At 45.1% G+C, this 19220-nt stretch overlaps 1 protein-coding gene across 23 annotated transcripts in view; it reads left to right on the top strand.

Moving 5' to 3' along the window:
* Window positions 1-19220, top strand: part of ZMYND8 (zinc finger MYND-type containing 8) — a 131414-nt gene that overhangs the window by 59430 nt on the left and 52764 nt on the right. For all 23 annotated transcript variants that reach the window (XM_053574362.1, XM_053574359.1, XM_053574356.1 and 20 more), the window contains 4 exons: window positions 1136-1191; window positions 5064-5141; window positions 6450-6565; window positions 11716-12197. In XM_053574362.1, coding sequence (XP_053430337.1) covers window positions 1136-1191; window positions 5064-5141; window positions 6450-6565; window positions 11716-12197 — 732 coding nt within the window. The remainder of the gene's footprint in view (window positions 1-1135; window positions 1192-5063; window positions 5142-6449; window positions 6566-11715; window positions 12198-19220) is intronic.

Raw genomic sequence — 19220 nt, 5'->3', positions numbered from 1 at the left:
TCCGTAGTTCCCTGTATAACATTTTTTCTTTCTGAATGGTGTTGTTTTTATTTGTTTCAGTCGCTTATTAGGATGTAAGCTCTTTGGGGACCTGTCTTGTTCCCTGTATACCCCCCCCGGCCCAGTGTAGACTGTTAGCTGGTGTTTAAGATACACAAATGGGTGGGTGTCTGCTTTCAGCACACACATTGCATTATTAACTTAGAACAGCCGAGGGTGCAGGGAGAGGGGAAAGGAGAAGCACTAGGCACTGAGAAATTGTATAACGATGATAAACTCCTCCAATATATAGAAAGGGCTGGCCCATCAAATCCTACAGATAAGTGAATGAGGTCAGGTGGAAGAAAAACACGCATATGAGCCAGATGGCTGTCGGCCATGGGATGTGCGGGCGATTATGGGGAACAGAGCACTCCTGTCTGGTCCAGGGAGGTCACTGTGGGCAGCCCCAGTGCTGTGTTGGTTAGGTGTTATAAGACCTTCTGTGTTTTCAAGGCACATTGTGAAATCTTGTCAACAAATTTATAATTTTTGTAAATATTATAAGGTTCAAAGAAAACATGACTTTTTGACCGTCTTTTGTCCTCTGGTTTAGTGCAATGGTGGAGGATTTCTACACCTGGGCTTAGATGCTTATCTTTTTAATGAAGTGTTTCATGTAAGCACAACTCCTCTGAGCCTCAGTTTACTCACTCATTAAATGGGCACATGATACGGCTTCACGAGAAGTTAATAAGAAAATGTACACCAGAGCGTCGGGCACATCAGAGCTACTTCTTGCCCTCTCTCCCTTCTTGGCTTAGATTCTCTACCCACGGGAAGAGTCAGGTTCCTTTCTACTAACTCCCTTTAGGATGTCAACGCATTCTGAAAATAACCAATCTACAGTCTCTAGGGAAACCCACATAAATCGTTCAGTTTCAGAGAAGATAACATGAAAGGCACCAAAAGATCGGCCCACTTTGATGGGACAAATCACATAATTCGAACCAGTATCAGAAGCCAGAACCCCCCACCCCCATTTAAAAACTTAATCCCAGAGGAAAGCACATTAAAATGTTGTTGGAGGTGTAATCCCCAGTCTGGGGGTTGTAGTGTTTCCATTAGAATTAATCCTATTTTCTTATTCCCTTAGGAAATCACAAATTGACGCAAATAGCGAAGGTAGTCATCAAAATCTGTGAACATGAGGTATGTGTTTCCCACTGCCCCGTTTCAGGTGCGCCCAGAGCGAGGGGGTTTCAAGTTGTAGGATCTCCCAGTAGGGAGCCATGGTGATTTTGGAATGTGTTGAAGCACAAACCAGAACCATTACTCTTTAAGGAAAGTAAAAGCAACAAAGAAGTCCCCATATGTTACTAAATGCTCTGGGGGAGATAGAAGCGACTTTTTATGTTGCACCCGTAAGTCATGGGCAAGCACTGGTTATTTTGAGTTTTCTTGGTTGCCTAGATAGAAGGCATAATTTCTGACCTTGGCCCCACAATCTGTGGCATTCAGTTATGTCTCTTTCACTCCTCTTGCAGAAGAGGTTTGGGTTTTGACATTTGGGCGAAAGGCCATGACAGTTTCTCAGAGCATAGGCCCAGGTGTCCTGGAGAGAGCGTGTCCCTCTTGCAAATACCCATACTTTTGATGGTATGCAATAAACTTGTTGGGCTTGTGGGCTCTGAGACCGTGGGACAGGCAAGCAGCTAAAGTGACTTGTCTTTATTAGATCCCTCTTGTAAGAATAAAAAACTGAGTTGTAATGACCTTCATTCTGTCTGTGTGTTTGCATTCATTCATTCATTTGTAAAGAAAATCAGTTTGGGTATCACTTTGATCCATCTATAGCTGCATATTTGTACAGAGTTTTATATACTGCCTTTGCACTTAGTTTATTCATTTATTTTTTGTTTTGTTTTGAGACAGAGTCTCAAGCTGTCGCCCTGGGTAGAGTGCTGTGGGGTCACAGCTCACAGCAATCTCAAACTCTTGGGCTTAAGTGATTTCTCTTGCCTTAGCCTCCCAAGTAGCTGAGACAATGCCCGCCACAGTACCGGGCTATTTTTGTTGTTGTTGTCGTTGTTGCAGTTGTCATTGTTGTTTTTTAGCTGGCCCGGGCTGGGTTTGAACCTGCCAGCCTCGGTATATGTGGCTGGCACCTTACCCACTGAGCTATGGGCATCGCCAGCACTTAGTTTACTTTGAGTATTTTCTATGTTCCTAGGCAATTAAACACACATGAAGAAAAGCATTTTTCCTTGCTGTAATATTCCTATAAACAATTCATGGACATTTATTTCTTTGCTCCCTTTTTGTCATTTTGGTAGTACCCAGTTTCATCAGCACTTCAGAATAACAAGGTGATGACTCTCATTGCACTTCTGATGATAAGCGTAGTATAATTTTTACAAATGCCATTCTAGGTCATAGGCTGTAAATGTGGCAGAGCCTTTAGGTTGAGACCACTTGATTATCTTATAGCAAAACTGTAGCAAATTAACAGTAGCCTGGAGTGGATAAGTGTGGTTGTTTTCTGCATCCTTTCCAATACAGGGGGTTCTAATTTTAAAAATACATGTATATTTGTTTTACCCCTAATATGATCAGTAAAAGTGGTAGCATTTCACTATACTACTTTTAGTTTACATTTCTTCCATGACAGGTGGTGGAGACTGTTTGGGGTAGGTTCCTTTGGAATAGCCCAGAAATGGACTGGGCTAGAAGGAGATGCATTCCACCATTCATTCAGTTATTTAGTCATTGGCCCATAAGTCAGTCGGTCAGTCTTGTGATTACTGAACACCTGCTGTCTATGTGCACCTCGTGTGATGACAGGTGGTAAAGAGAAAAAGAAGGCTGATGGTGATGGGAGAGAATGGCAATACCAGGACAGTGCTGACATGCACGGGCTTTGGAGCCCCACTCCCTGGGTTCAAATCCCGAGTCTGCCACTTTGCTGCTGTAAGACCTTGGGCAGGTTACTCAGCTTCTTGGGGCCTCATTTTCTACCTTTGTAAAATGGGGATAATGATAGCCTTACCTCACAGAGGAATACATGAGTTAATACCTGTAGAACACTTAGAATGATGACCAGCACACTCTAAATCTTCAATAAATGTCAACTGATGTCTTGATGACTGTGTCCCTTGAAGCACTTTATCTCATTCATTTATTCATTGAGGCAGAGTCTCACTCTGGGCTAGAGTACAGTGGCATCAGCCTCGTTCACAGCAACCTCAAACTCTTGGGTTCAGGTGATCCTCCTGCCTAAGCCTCCCCAGTAGCTGGGACTACCAGAGCCTACCACAACACCCAGCTAATTTTTGTATTTTTAGTACAGACGGATGTCTCCAACTTCTGAGCCCAAGTGACCCACCTTAGCCTTCCAAAGTGCTAGGATTACAGGCGTGAGCCAGCATGCCTTGTCCTCATTTACTTTTTTTTTTTTCTCATTTAATTTTTATAACAACCCTATATGGTGGGCTCTGCTATCATCCCTTTACTGCTGTAGATGAAGAAATAGAAGCCCAGAGATTTGTAGCTTCCCTTAAAGTCAATAGAACTTGTAAATAGTAGAGTCTGAATGTAGATCCAAAAAGGGAGCTTCCAAGTCCTTTGGTTCTAAGCCATGGTGTTGCGTGACGGGAGGAAGTACTTTCTTTAAGAAAGGAAAGGACAAGTCAGGCATGGTGCTGCACACCTGTAATCCTAGCACTTTTGCAGGCTGAGGCAGGTGGATCACCTGAGCCCATGAGTTCGAGGTAGAGACCTGAGTTCAAGACCAGCCTGAGCAAGAGTGAGACCCCATCTCTAAAAAAAGATAGCCAGGCATTGTGACAGGCACCTGTAGTCCTGGCTACTGGGGAGGGAAGGCACCTGTAGTCCTGGCTACTGGGGAGGGAAGGCACCTGTAGTCCTGGCTACTGGGGAGTCCTGGCTACTGGGGAGGCTGAGGGAAGAGGATCTTTTGAATCCAAGAGTTTGAGGTTGCTGTGAGCTATGACACTACAGCTCTCTGTTAAAGGTGACATAGCAAGACTCTGTCTCAAAAATAAAAAGGGAATGGGCGACGCCTGTGGCTCAGTCGGTAAGGTGCCGGCCCCATATACCGAGGGTGGCGAGTTCAAACCCTGCCCCGGCCGAACTGCAAACCAAAAAATAGCTGTGCGTTGTGGCGGGCGCCTGTAGTCCCAGCTACTCGGGAGGCTGAGGCAAGAGAATCGCTTAAGCCCAGGAGTTGGAGGTTGCTGTGAGCTGTGTGAGGCCACGGCACTCTACCGAGGGCCATAAAGTGAGACTCTGTCTCTACAAAAAAAAAAATAAATAAATAAAAAGGGAAAAGGACAATAAGTTAAATGAATTTTCGGGTTGTCAGTAGAAATAAAATAGGACAGTATGGTATTAGCTGCTCTGGTCAGTATGGTTAGAGGTGCACAGAAATTAGTCATGGCAAGCAGAGGAGACAAGAATGGCGTGAAGGGTTTGGGGAGCAGAGCTGGTATGAGATGAGCTCAGACAGGTGAGCTGAGGCCTGGTCATACTTGGCTGGGAAGGAACTGATCAGGTGTTTACATTTTATTGTTACCCAACTTGGCACATTTAGGGGCAGAGAATTCTTTGTTGTGGAGTCTGTTCTGTACATCCTAGGTTCCGGCAGTGCCCTCCTGCCTGATGGTGATAATCAGAAATGTCTCCAGACATATTCCCACAGGAACATGTGGAAGGGGCAGACAGCCCTGATAGAGAACTGCTGGTGTAAGGGCAAGTCACTGCAAAGACAAGATCAAAGTCGTGTTTGTAGAAGATGGCTCTGGCTGGTGCACGGGGAAGGGCCATAGGGCAAGAGTTGAAGCTGGGGCACGGAGCCAGCTTTCGTATCGGTACAGTGAGGAGGATGTGGCTTGGACTGGGTGGGAGTTTTGGGAACGGTGAGAGGCAGTTGGATTCATCTCCCACGTATTCCTGCCGTGGGGCTTTGTTTAATCTCATCCTTCAGAATCATCAGGCATTTATTGAGGGCGGCCAGATGTAAGGCCCCTGGGGCGACATATCCTAATGTATTTTTTGCTTTACAGATGAATGAAATCGAAGTATGTCCAGAATGTTATCTAGCTGCTTGCCAAAAACGAGATAACTGGTTTTGTGAGCCTTGTGTAAGTTGGATTCACTTTGCTTATTTTGTTTACTGAACCCTGTGCTTTTGAAGGCTATCTGGAGACAGCTTTCTTCAGCGGCTTATCAGATGAAACTTTGGGTGAAGTTTAACAAAACTTTTTTTTTTTGAGACAGGGTCTTTCTTGCCTGGGTTAGAGTATAGTGATATCGTGGCAGCTCACTATAACCTCAAACTCATGGCCTCAAGAGATCCTCCTGCCTCAGCCTCCTGAATCTGGGACTACAGGCGTGTCTTGCCACCACACCCAGCAATTTTACTCATTTTTTGTAGGGACAGGGTCTTGTTCCTGAACTCCTGTCCTCAAGTGGTTCTCCCATCTGGGCCTTCCAAAGCACTTAGGATTGCAGGCATGAGCCGCCGCACCTGGTCTAAACTAATTTTTTACTGATGAAGTTATGACAGTGTGAAAATAATCCAGGTGGGAGAAACCCCTTAGGCTGAAAGTTTGTGTGCAGAGGGGAGTCATGGTTTGCTGGGTTTATTAGTCTGGATAGAGTGAAGGGAGCTTGTGAGAGATGTGGGATGGGCCAGAGCAAGGCAAGTAGCGTGACAAGACTTGGAGCAGTGTGTCGTTGGCAAGTCGTGCTGGGTCTCTATTAAGAGTCCTTGATCAAGTTCACATTCTCTTCAAATAATGATTTTTATGGGTAAGAAAGTCACCCTAGTGTCCCCCAGGAATCTATATTTACCAAACCAGAGGAATACATCATTGGGGTGGGCTGGTGTGTGCTTTGAAGGGGAGACTAGAGTCTCGGGGTTTGGAGGAAGGCAAGATAGGACAAGTAAAGTTGAGGAAACCTATTTGACATTCCCTCCTATCTTTTGGAGATTAACACCCGAGCAGCTAAGTCTCCATGTAGCCTTTGATAAAGCATCAAGGTGGCTAATATGGTCCCATAGTGTATGCTAGGCCTGGTGCACACTTCATCCTGGCTCAACAGAGGGTTCAGGTGTTGTCTGTGCGTGTGCTGCGTAGGAAGGTGAGCTCTCTTGCTCTTGGCCACCCAGGTAATAGCACAGCTGGGGTTTAAGCCTGTTTTTTTGTTTTGTTGTCATTCGGTTCTTCTCAATTTCACCCTGTAAGCCCATTCCCAGTGTTGTCCAGGAATCGTGGCCACACACCTTCTAAGGAATAATACCACATGGGCAGACATTGTTCGACACGCTTCTCTTCCCTTTTGGGGCCTGTATCCCTCAAACCTGCTTCATCCTCACACAGCAAGCTTATATGAGCATCTCGCTGTCAAATATGTATATACTCTGGATTTTGTTTCTCTTTTCCTAGAGCAATCCACATCCCTTGGTCTGGGCAAAACTGAAGGGGTTTCCATTCTGGCCTGCAAAAGCTCTGAGGGATAAAGACGGGCAGGTTGATGCCCGTTTCTTTGGACAACACGACAGGTGGGTCTTTAAAACAGACTTTGCATGTGTAGCTTTCATTGAACCTTTGCTACTGTCCTGGAGAAGCAAAGAAGGGAGGACGTGGCTGTTATTTTGTTTATTGCTGTGATATCAACCTTTGATCTTATCATTGAAAAATATTTTCCTGTGTTGTGTTAAGCTCGATGAATGCATGGGCTTCTGTTTTTTTCAGAAATGTTAGAATGTAATCTTGCTTTACTGGTTCTGTTGACAAAAACAGCATTGGAATGGGTTCCATGGCTATTTTAAGTGCTGCTGTTTCTTTTTCTTTTTTAATTTTCTTTCAGAAGTAAATTAAACCTCTGTATAAATTGCTTTTCAAAATAACGGTTTTCAAGGATCAGAAGTATTTTCCCAGATTGCCAGTAAATGAATCTCTTATCGTAGTGCTGAGTAGTTCCCTCCTGTTCTCTTTTCTTTGAAGCTACAATGGGAAATTATAAGGGGTTGCTGTTTTGACAGGTGTATACCCTCTTTGCCAGGCTTCCTGCCCTCCCCTCTCCCTCTGCACAAGGCAGAGTGACTTATTCCAGGTAATAACAAGCAGTTCCTTTTAGCATGGAGCTCCCTATGTGCTTAAGAATGACAGGTAGGCTGAGATGAGAAGCCGTTAAGATCTTCGCTCTCTTTTAGTAAGTGATGTTATGATTGAATGACGCAAAGACTCCATCAGGGCCTCACCAGGCAGTTTGAGAAAGTGTGTGAGTGCACAGAGGAGACTATTTAAAATACATGTCCTAAAAAATTATATATGCCCTCAGAATATACAGAAGGTTTTATACACACACACACAGACACACATATATATTTTATTTTTTAATTTTATATATAGTTTTGAGACAGAGTCTCACTTTGTTGCCCTGGGTAGAGTACTGTGGCATCATCGCTCACAGCAACCTGAAACTCTTGGGCTCAAGCGATTCTGTTGCTCAGCCTCCTGAGTCTACAGGTGCCCGCCACAATGCCCCGCTGTTTTAGAAACAGGGTCTCAGTCTTACTCAGGCTGGTCTCAAACTTGTGAGCTTGGGCAATCCACTTACCTTGGCCTCCCAGAGTGCTAGAATTACAGGCATGAGCTACCGTGTCTGGCTGATACAATTTAGATTTTTCTTTCTTTCTTTTTTTTTTTTGTAGAGACAGAGCACTTTACTGCCCTCAGTAGAGTGCTGTGACGTCACACGGCTCACAGCAACCTCCAGCTCTTGGGCTTACGCCATTCTCTTGCCTCAGCCTCCTGAGTAGCTGGGACTACAGGCACCGGTCACAATGCCTGTCTATTTTTTGTTGCAGTTTGGCTGGGGCCGGGTTTGAACCCACCACCCTCGGCATATGGGGCTGGCGCCCTACTCACTGAGCCACAGGCGCCGCCCTACAATTTAGATTTTTAAAGAACAGAATCTGAAAGATTGCTGTTTGTTAAATTTTTCTTGTCATCTTGCAGATCAAAGAAAAAGCATGAATTCCAAAGTAATCTGCAAAATCATTTATAAGGCGTCCCAGGAGTCCTTTGTCAGGAGATAAAATGGAAATTAGTTGAGATGGTGCTGGGTTCAGTAAGCAGTATCACGCTTTGATTTTAACCACTTATGTTGGAAAGCTTCCCAAAATTCATTTATTCCTTTATTCAAAAAAAATGCATATTTGGTGCCTGCTGTTCCCCAGGCTGTGTACTAGATGCTGGGACACAAGAGTGAGCCAGGCAGGTCCCTGCCTGTCTAAAGACTGACATCCTAGTGGGGAAGGTGGCTAATGCAGATGTGATCACAGATCAGGATGTAGGGGGATTAACAAGAGCAGAGTCTCAGGCTCAGGGTCAGGGAAGGACTGGGGCTGAGAGTGTTCAGGAAAAGCCAGGAGCACAGTGTGGTTTAAAATAGGCTGAGGGGAGGATGGTAGGAGATGAGTCACAGGGGTGGGCGGGAGCTTGGTTTTTATTTGAAAATCAGGAAGAATTTGTGGTAGGCTGTATGTACATCCCACCTCTTCATCACAGCATGGCAAGTGTAAAGGATCTTGACAACTTGAGACAAGTTGGCTATACAGTAGACCCTCTGTAAGTTGATCTAAAAGGGACTGTCAGCGTATGGAAGTGGTCAACATAAGGAGCTAGACTGCCGCATTGATTTGTTCCTGTGATGCATGTCTGGTCTATGAAAATTAGGTCAACTTAGGGAGCCGGTCAGTGTAGGGAGGTGGTTAACAGGTGGGGAGAAAGCCGTCCTAGCTCCCATGGACCAAACATTCCCAGACCTTTGGGGTTGATGATTCTGGTCTCCACTGTGCCCAGTCCTCAAGGACCCCTTGTTCCTGACAGATAGCCACGGAAGGGAGGCGTAGCGGGCATTGAGAGCTTCACAGAGGCTGTCTCCCCAAAACTTGGAGGTTTGGGCTTTGATGCCATAAGGGAGCTGTTGTAGAAGCCAGGCCCTTTCTGTTCCCTGGTGCAGAAGAAAGTAGCATGAGTTTTCTGCCCCCTCTTCATGCCCTTCTTTCTCTTCTGAGGGAATGAGATGTGCTCTTCATTTGGGAGCAGGGAGCACCTTAAGGAAGTTGCTAAGGGCATTCCACAGTGGCCACACCAGGGAGGTCTAGGAGTGTTTCAGTTGGCTTTGGGAGGGATTTGACAGCTCCTCAGAGGCGGTTGGTCTTCATCTGAGACACATGCTTAAGGCAGAACAGGGCGGCTTCATCAGCAGCCTGCTCTGGGTGAGACTCAGGAACCAGATGAGAAGAGCGGCTCCGAGAGGCCTGGTACTTAAGGCTGTAAAGCCAAGACATATGCCTGGACATGCGTGAGCTGTGTAAGTCAGGACAGCAGAATCAGGAATCAGAGAAATACCACATGTTAATTGTCAAGTTCATAAATACTCAACCAGAGTGAGCCTGTGAAGGCTCTTGCACAAATCAAGGCATGTTCTGGAGAATCTCAGTGCATGTTTTTTGTCTCTTAAAAGAATTTATTTTTTTCTTGGGGAAGGTGGTTTATTTTACAGACATACATATACAATAATGTAAAAATACAGGAAATATTTTACTTAATGGCTACCAAGTTTAATTCAAAATAAAAAACGCTCACATGAATTGAGTGCCTGTTGTGCACTAGGCACCATTTAAGTGCTTTTTTATAGAAGCTCTTTTTATCTCCATTGTACTGATAAGAAAACTGAGGCTGAGAGGAGGTAGTACCTAGCCCAGGATCACACAGCTGGGAGGAAGCCAAGCCGAGCTTGGAACTGAGACAGTACAACTCCATACTCCATACAAAGCAAATCTAGTTTCTCTGTAAATGATTTCCTGGGCTTGCTATAAGGAAAAGAACCAACACCCCCCCCTCCTTTTTTTTTTAAACAGAGCCTCAAGTTCTTGCCCTGGGTAGACTGCTGTGGCATCACCGCTCAGAGCAACCTCCAACTCCTTGGGCTTAAGCAATTCTCCTGCCTCTGCCTCCCAAGTAGCTGGGATTACAGGTGCCTGCCACAACATCAGCTATTTTTTGGTTGCAGCTGTCATTGTTGTTTGGAGGGCCTGGGCTGGATTCGAACCTGCCAGCTCAGGTGTATGTGGCTGGTGCCTTAGCCGCTTGAGCCACAGGCGCTGAGCCGAAGAAACCCTTTTTTTTACTTCCCTGATGAGCAGTTTCATGGAAGGCCCCTGAGAAGTCAGGGATGGGACAGGGTGGGGACAGGTCACAAGAGCTACGGACTGATGAGCTCCTGGTAGTGCTGCTTTAGGTGTTCTTTGCTTCTCTTGACACTGGGGGGGTCCCTGCTGCTTCTCAGAAGTGTCCTGTCCAGTCCAGATCTTCACTCACCTTGTTGAAGCTACAGCTCCCCTGGAGGCAAACTCTTCCCTTGAGAGCACGGGCTCCCGCTCAGCTGTGGTCCCTCTGGCGGGAGATGTGGTTCTTCAAGTCTCAGCAGAAAGGTAGCAGTCGGAATGTATGAGAAACTGGTAATTTCCAGCATGCTGAGCAAACAGATATTTTCAGGGTATTTAGTTTCAGTTTGGGTTGTGATCCAGTATCATCTAGAGTTGCGAACAGCCTGTCTGTGTCCTGAGTTCTGCCCCCTGGACATGCTCTGATTTCCCATGGGTCACTTTCTCTTAAAAATAAAAATTAGATGCTACTTGTTTGAAATACACTTAACATGTAACATAAAAAGTCCATTTTTTTCCTGCTTCTCTTTGAAACATTGGAAGACGTGGCAGTTTGGGTCCACATTCCTACAGGGTCACTTTGGAGAGCAACTGAGTTTTCTACTTCCCTGAAGTCTAATTTGTTCCCATTGCTGTATGCCTGGCTGGAGTTCATGGTCTATGAAATCTAAAAGGCCTCCTTGGAAAAGCTCACTCTTGCCAGCTGCCCAGCTAACATTTGGGTTGAGGCTGGGGCATCATTTTTGTGGTCAACTTACATCCTGGATGTCCCTACATGGGCTCTGCTGTCACCCATAGCATGGCTTTCAGCGTTCCCAGTTTTCTCTGTGGGTTACTGGTTCCCAAATAGCTGCTGCTGGCATTTTTGCTCTGACAGGGCTCTGCATCGGATGTGGGTGTCGATAGTAGAAAGATGGACCTGGCCTTGACTGGGAGAGTGCCCAACCGAAGGCTGATGGGCTGTTTTTTGGTGATTTTCTGTGTGAATTATCCCACATTCAAAAGCATGCACCTCCTCTTAGGGATATGGTTTTCCAAAGTTCTTCTACCCCTATTTGGAATCTCAGTGAGAAAAAGGAAGCCCCTCCCTTATGTTTGTGTGCAGCTGAGTGAGATCTGGGAATAATTACCTTTTTGAATGTATCGTCTGAGATACGGTGACTAGTTTCTTACTCCACCAACTCAAAAGCAAAGGGAATTTATTTTTTAATGGAATAAAATGACTTAAGTCTATGTAGCCTTTTAACATTTCAGCTAAGCTTGGTTGTTCATGTTCTATTCTTATGATAGAACCTGTCTGTTCAGTGGATCATTAATTAGCCCTTCAAACCAAGTCGTTCTAAGAAAATAGGACACGTGTTTGAGAATCCTGGCAAGCGCGCTAGGCTATTTTGGTTCACATTAAGAAAATAAAGCAACCTTGGAAATTGCTAAAGTTGACTTCACAGTCTCTTTCTCTCTTACCCTCCTAGGGCCTGGGTTCCAGTAAATAATTGCTACCTCATGTCTAAAGAAATTCCTTTTTCTGTGAAAAAGACGAAAAGCATCTTCAACAGTGCCATGCAAGAGATGGAGGTGTATGTGGAGAATATCCGCAGGAAGTTTGGGGTTTTTAACTACTCTCCATTCAGGACGCCCTACACGCCCAACAGCCAGTACCAAATGCTGCTTGATCCCACCAACCCCAGTGCTGGCACTGCCAAGATAGACAAGCAGGAGAAGATCAAGCTCAACTTCGACATGACGGCGTCCCCCAAAATCCTGATGGGAAAACCCATGCTGAGCGGGGGTACTGGCCGCAGGATTTCTCTGTCCGATATGCCACGTTCCCCCATGAGTACAAACTCTTCGGTGCATACAGGCTCTGATGTGGAGCAGGACAGTGAGAAGAAGCCCACGTCGAGCCACTTCAGTGCCAGCGAGGAGTCCCTGGACTTCCTGGATAAGAGCACAGGTCAGCCCTGGCTGGGAGAGGTCAGGGGAGGAGGGGACTGCCTGGACACGTGGGTGGTTTCCTCAGGTGCCTGGTCCATTGGGAACCACAGGGGAGCACGTTTTTATAAGTAACCAGATGGGATTCTTGCTATGAGTATTCCCAAGAGGCTTGGGGGCTGGACATCCTTTCTATAAGTGGATAGAGATGGCTGCACATCCATCAGAGTTCACTTCAAATGTCCGCTGCCTTTCGAATTAATCACAACTTTTCTTTTTTTTTTGGCCGGGGCTGGGTTTGAACCTGCCACCTCCGGCATGTGGGACTGCCGCCCTAATCACAACTTTTCATAACTCTTTTTTTTATTCTGAAAATTTTCGTTTTGGCTCGGTGCCTATAGCACAGTGGTTACAGCGCCAGCCACGTGCACTGAGGGTGGCAGGTTTGAACTTGCCCCGGGCCTGCTAAAACAACAATGACAACTACAAGAAAAAAATAGCTGGGCATTGTGGCGGGCGCCTGTAGTCCCAGCTACTTGGGAGGCTGAGGCAGGAGAATTGCTTAAGTCCAAGAGTTGGGGGTTGCTGTGAGCTGAGACCTAACGGCACTCTACTGAGGGCGACATAGTGTGAACTCTGTCTCAAAAAAATTGTTTTAATTGAAAGTTTCTTTTTCTACCAAAACAATACATTTGTACCAAATGTTCAAATGTTAGTGAAACATACAAAAACTTGAAAATAGGGTGGTGCCTGTGGCTCAGTGAGTAGGGTGACAGCTACAGCTCCATATACTGAGGGTGGCAGGTTCAAACCTGGCCCCGGCCAAACTGCAACAAAAAATAGCCAGACGTTGTGGCGGGTACCTGTGGTCCCAGCTACTTGGGAGGCTGAGGCAAGAGAATCACCTAAGCCCAGGAGTTGGAGGTTGCTGTGAGCTGGTGATGCCACAGCACTCTACCGAGGGTGATAAAGTGAGACTGTCTCTAAAAAACAAAACAAACAAACAAAAAACCCCCCGAAAATAATACTGTCTCCCCCAGAGCTATCCCACTCCCTTAATAATCACTTTGGTTTACAATTGCGTTATGTTTTTGAGACAAGCTAAGGTGCAGTGGTTAAGAAGGTAGAAGTGAGTCTCAAATCCCAGCCCTCACACTAGTTGTGTGACTAACCTCTTTATGCCTTAGTTTTTTCATCTGTACATGACGATCGTAATATGGCCTACTTTTGTAGGTCCTTAGAAGGATCAAATGAATTAATCAAGAGCTTAGAACAGTGCCTGACATAATAAGTACTGCAAAGAATGTTAGCTACTGGCTGGGCCCAGTGGCTCGTGCCTGTAATCCTAGCCCTCTGGGAGGCCGAGGCAGGTGGATAGCCTGAGCTCAGGAGTTTGAGACCAGCTTGAGCAAGAGCGAGACGCGGTCTCTACTAAAAAATAGAAAAATTAGCCAAGTGTTATGGCGGGTGCCTGTAATCTCAGGTACTCAGGAGGCTGAAGCAAGAGGATCTCTTAAGCCCAAGAGTTTGAGGTTACTGTGAGCTGTGATGCCATAGCACTCTACTAAGGGTGACAAACTGAGACCCTGTCTCAAAAAAAGAATCTTACCTACTGTATTATGACGATGATTGCTACAAGGATGAGATGTCTGTATCAGAGAAGTGGTGCAGTTAAGGGATGATGACTGAGTGTAGGAAAAGTAGGGTGACTTATGTGGAATGCTTTCTATACAAATGTAATTGGGTCATAGGGTCTAAATACTTAATGAATTTTGTTGCCTCCACAAAGAGGTGGTTGTGCTCTTATTTTCCTTAAAATACCTTGGAGAGATGGGGCATGCAGAAGCTTCCACACTAAGTGTGATGTGAAGAGACTGCTGGCTGGTCCTCAGGACCTGGGTTCGGGGAGGCACTTGAGGAGGGTGGGGACAGGGGTGGGGCCAGGTGCCCTGCAGAGCGCGGGCCCCACCTCGAGGACTCCAGCCCCCGGAGCCATATGGAAGGAAATGTGGACTCAAGGTTTTCAGATCCTCTTCTGGAAGAATGGGAAGTCTGAATTTTTCAGTGAAATCTCTCGTTATTAAATGGCAGGGCAGAGTGTCTTAGAATGTTCTGTAGAGTGAGGGAAGCCGTGGACAGGGCACTAGATTTCTGGCCAAAGCCTCCCCCTCTCTCGTTTCTTTCCACCGTGCACCCAACCCCTTTACACATGAACTTTTTTTTTTTTTTTAAATTTCAAATTAATGCTAGGGTACAGATGTTTAGGTTACATTGTTTCAATTCTATGGTAAAGTTCAAGTTATAGTTGAGGCTTTTACCCCGGGGCCTGCTGAGCACCCTCACCTTATAGGTGCACCCTCCCTGCTTCCCGCCCCTCCTCCCCCACATAGGAACTCTATGGGGCAAACGTCAGATCTCCCAGAGATCAAAATGAGGGGGACTTAGTCAATGGGGAACTCAAAGAATTCCACCCATTTTGTTTGTATTATTTCTTGGGTTATTTTTAAGCACCACTTCTAGCTGCTTCCCAAACGGCTATAGCAGTGACTTTCAACTGGTGTGCCGTGAGAGGATCTTAGGTATGTCATGAAAATTTCTAACGATCACTAATTATTTTCGAAAGACTTTCAAAGCACAGTAAGTATGTTCTTTGTTTTATTTATTTTTTTTGTTTGTTTTGATCAACATAATTTAAGTGGGCCATGGAAGTTTAACTGTGGGTTCAAGTGTGCCGTGAGATAAAAAGGGTCGAAAAACCCTGGGCTACAGGAAGGGTAGAGAGAGTGATCTGTGGCTTTTGGTTCATAGCCCTGTGGTTCTAGCTTCTCATGGCTGAACTGTAAAGTTTGTTTGGGGTTAACAGAGTTGGTATTGACAGTGTTTCAGAAAAATCTTCCCTCTGGCCCCCTTGCATCTGTCCAGAGTCCTTTATTTGTAATTCATTCATTCATTCATCAAGACAGATGCTGTGGCATCCTTGTAGCTCACAGCAATCTCAAAAACTCCTGGACTTGTGCAGTAATGAATGAGTGAGGGACTGTAATCATAATATGCTCACTACTTGCTATTGTTTCTGTTTTAATATTCAACTATAGTAGTGTTTTAAAGGTTAAATGAAGAGTAAATGCAAATATAAAAGCTTCAAAAACAACAACAACAAAACGCCTGGACTCAGAAGATCCTCCCATCTCTGCCTCCCAGACTGCTAGAATTACAGGTGTGAGCCACTGCGCCCCGCCTGTCCAGAGTCCTTTACAAGCTATTTTTTTTTGGCTTGGCGCCTGTGGTGCAGTGGTTACGGTGCCAGCCACATACACTGAAGTTGGCGGGTTCGAACTCAGTCTGGGCCAGCTAAAACAACGATAACTGCCACAGAAAATAGCCAGGCGTTGTGGCGGGTGCCTGTAGTCCCAGCTACTTGGGAGGCTGAGGCAAGAGAATCGCTTCAAGCCCTAGAGTTGGAGGTTGCTGTGAGCTGTGGCACCATGGCACTCTACCAAAGGTGACATAGTGAGACTCTGTCTCCGAAAGAAAAAGAAAAAGGAAAAAGCTTACTTTTTTTTTTGGAGACAGAGTCTCACTATATCACCTTTGGTAGAGTGCCATGGTGCCACAGCTCACAGCAACCTCCAACTCTAGGTCTTTAAGCGATTCTCTTGCCTCTGCCTCCCAAGTAGCTGGGACTAACAGGCAACCTGCCCTAATTCCCCGCTATTTTTTTGTTGCAGTTGTCATTGTGGGTTAGCTGGCTTGGGCCAGGTTCGAATCCGCCAGCCTCTGTGCATGTGGCTGGTGCTGTAACCACTGTGTTACAGGTGTTGCTAAAAGCTTACTTTTGATTCCGTGTAAGCCAAGTACATAAACTATGATACTTAATCATTCAAACCTGTTGGCCGGGTAATTCCCATAGAGACCATGCCTTGGAGGGAGGGAGTGTTCTAAATTTTAACCTTGGCAGCAACTTTGTGAATCACTGTTGCCGGAATTTTCACTGCCATGATTTTCTGCAATATTTTATTATATTCTTAAGTATTAAATCTGGAACTTAAGTTTTGTTCCAAGCTACACAAAATAGAATATTTAAATTGCTTATTGTGATTTCCCTAATATACATGACATTAATAACATAACTGGTAAAATAAAACATGTTGGTGTGTGTACAACTATTGGTTTCCCTGTACCACACTTCAAAAAATACATTTCTATAGGAATCTGAGCATAGGTATAGTATAATGTGTTTAACTTAGCTTCTCTCTTCTTTGAGAGGTACAAAAGGAGAGATGGGATTACACTTCCTGACAGATTCCTCATCATTTGATTGGCTTTTTAGGTGAGAAGTAATTGGATCCTTTTTTTTTTATTGTTGGGGATTCATTGAGGTACAAGAAGCCAGGTTACACTGATTGCATTTGTTAGGTAAAGTTCCTCTTACTAGATCCTTTATTTCAATAGACTTTAGAGTCCTTTCCTCAAATAGAATCCCTTTATCAATCTGTGCTTGGGACATTTTATTAATCAAGAGCCAGACAGCCAATGAGTAGTACAGGAAGAGAAGGTGATATTTAAAATCATTTTGATCGCACAAATTGCTACCTTTTCTGTAAGGGGCCAGGCTTTTTGGGTCTTTGTCGTAACTGTTGTCCCACTAAAGCAGATGAGGACCTAATGTGGCTGAGTTCCAAGAGTGCTTTGTTAACAGGACTCTGGAATTTAAATTTCATGCACGTTGTGTGTTCATGAACTATTCTTTGGATTTTCTCCTCCCATCATTCAAAAAATGTTAAATACCTTTCTTAAATGTTAAATATTCTTAGCTTGCAGGCTATACAGGCATAGGTGGTTTGCCAGGTTTAGCCTGTGGGCCATAGTTTGCCAACCATCTCCACTGACTAAGAGAATCAGAAGAAAAACTAAGCCAGTCTTCCCATTTTGCAGAAGTCAAATTGAGGTCCCTGCAGCGCGGTAGTTAAGGGAAGTCTCTGCAGCCTGAGTCTAGGCTGTTTTTTGTTTCACTGTACCCTACTGCCCTCTGCTGTTAGTCACAGTAATAGCGTTTAGGGGAGGGAGAAGTGAAATGTCCATTAAATGCGTCCATAGTTGAGGAATAGTACATGGAGATAAGAGTGTAGTTTATCCAAGATCATGGGGGGGGAAAAAAGATGGTCAGCTGGGTGCGGTGGTATACCTGTAGTTCCGGTTACTTGGCAGGCTGAGGTGGGAGGATCACTTGAGCCTAGGAGTTTGAAGTTGCTGTCAGCTATGGTGATGCCACTGTACTCTGACCAGCATCTAAGGTGATTTATCCTCCCTCCCCCAAAAGATTGTCGGGTCATAGGACGGAAGACCATTTAAGTAACGTCAGTGTTGAAAATTTTGTGACCAGCAACATTAGACTACAACTTGCAGTGTTCCTACATAAAACTTAGAAATCTTTCTTTTGTTTGGGCAGTTGAGGAATTCAGACCCATGTGTCTATAATTCTTAGAACTGGATTTAGCTTTCTAAGACGCACTTGTTCAGCCAGACCCCAGACGCCTTTTACTCCAAACAGCCTGGGATCCCACTGTCACGATGGCCAAAGTGGTGTATGTTCTCGTGGATTTTCCCGGTTCCTCCTTTCTGTAGCCTCTTAGCTAGAATTGATGCCTTCACCAATGCCTGCTCACAGGATTCTAATATAAGTCATTAATATTATTAGGGTCAGATTCCTGGGGTCTGCCTGTTACCATTCTCTGAGCTAACAGTCTTTTGGTCTCATAGCTCTGCTGTAGATTACTGTTTAAGGGACAGAGGAAAGCAGTTTTATATATAATTATTATTTTTTTAATTGTAAAAACTAATAAAAACCCAAACCCAGGCAGTACCCATAGGTCAGTGGATAGGGCGCTGGCCACATACACTGAGACTGGCGGGTTGGAACCCGGCCTGGGCCTGCTAAACAACAACGACAACTACAACAAAAAAATACCCGGGCACCTGTAGTCCCAGCTACTTGGGAGGGTGAGGCAAGAGAATCGCTTAAGCCCCAGAGTTTGAGGTTGTTGTGAGCTGTGACGTCACAGCACTCTATCTAGGACTACAGCTTGAGACTCTGTCTTAAAGCAAACAAACAAAAAAAACCCTACCCAAACCCAACAATTTTGTTGTAAAATAATTGTTTATTATAAAAACGAACATTGGGCTGGTTGTGGTGGCTTCCACCTATAATCCTAGCACTCTGAGAGGCCAAAGTGGGTGGATTGCTGAGCTCAGGAGTTTGAGACCAGCCTAAGCTAGAGCAAGACCTCATCTCTAAAAATAACTGGGTGTTGTAGCGGGTACCTGTAGTCCTAGCTACTTCGGAGGCTGAGGCAAGAGAATTGCTTAAGCCCCAAGAGTTTGAGGTTGCTGTGAGCTGTGAGGTCACAGCACTCTACCTAGGGCAACAAAGAGAGACTCTATCTCAAAAACATCATCAACAACAAAACTAATGTCACTGATAGCCCCACCTCCCATAGTCAGTCAAACCCTTAGATACTGTTTCCAGGACTTTTTTCTATGCTGCTTCATGAGTTACACTGTTAAGTTGAAAACTCAAAACACTTAAGAAGGAACAGGTGGATATGGAAATGAATGAGGTTGGAAAGTGGTAGGGTCTGGGGTGAACAAAAGCAAAAATGTGCTCTTCACCATGAGTTGTTAACACATGTACATGTGCTTGTGTGTGCACTTACGTGTATAACCCTTATCCAAGCAGTACTTTGGCTTTTTTTTTTTGGCCGGGGCTGGGTTTGAACCCACCACCTCCAGCATATGGGGCTGGCGCCCTACCCCTTTGAGCCACAGGCGCCACCCCCAGTACTTTGGCTTTTGATAACGTGCACACTGGCATTTCCACCCTTTTGTGTTAAAGAACTGTCACTCACTAGCAGACCTCAGAATGCTGAGGTGGCAAGGTCTGCCTTTATGAAAGGGACTTGGGGACCTTTTCCTGGTGTTTCTTGCCAAGCAGGTTCAGTATGGCCAGATTTCTGATTTTTCAGTAGAAGCCTCAAATATTGTTTTA

Source organism: Nycticebus coucang, chromosome 21, assembly GCF_027406575.1.
Source record: "Nycticebus coucang isolate mNycCou1 chromosome 21, mNycCou1.pri, whole genome shotgun sequence".
NCBI classification, from domain to species: Eukaryota; Metazoa; Chordata; class Mammalia; order Primates; family Lorisidae; genus Nycticebus; species Nycticebus coucang.
Note: the sequence above shows the minus strand (reverse complement) of the source record. Positions and strands in the feature narration are given on the sequence as shown.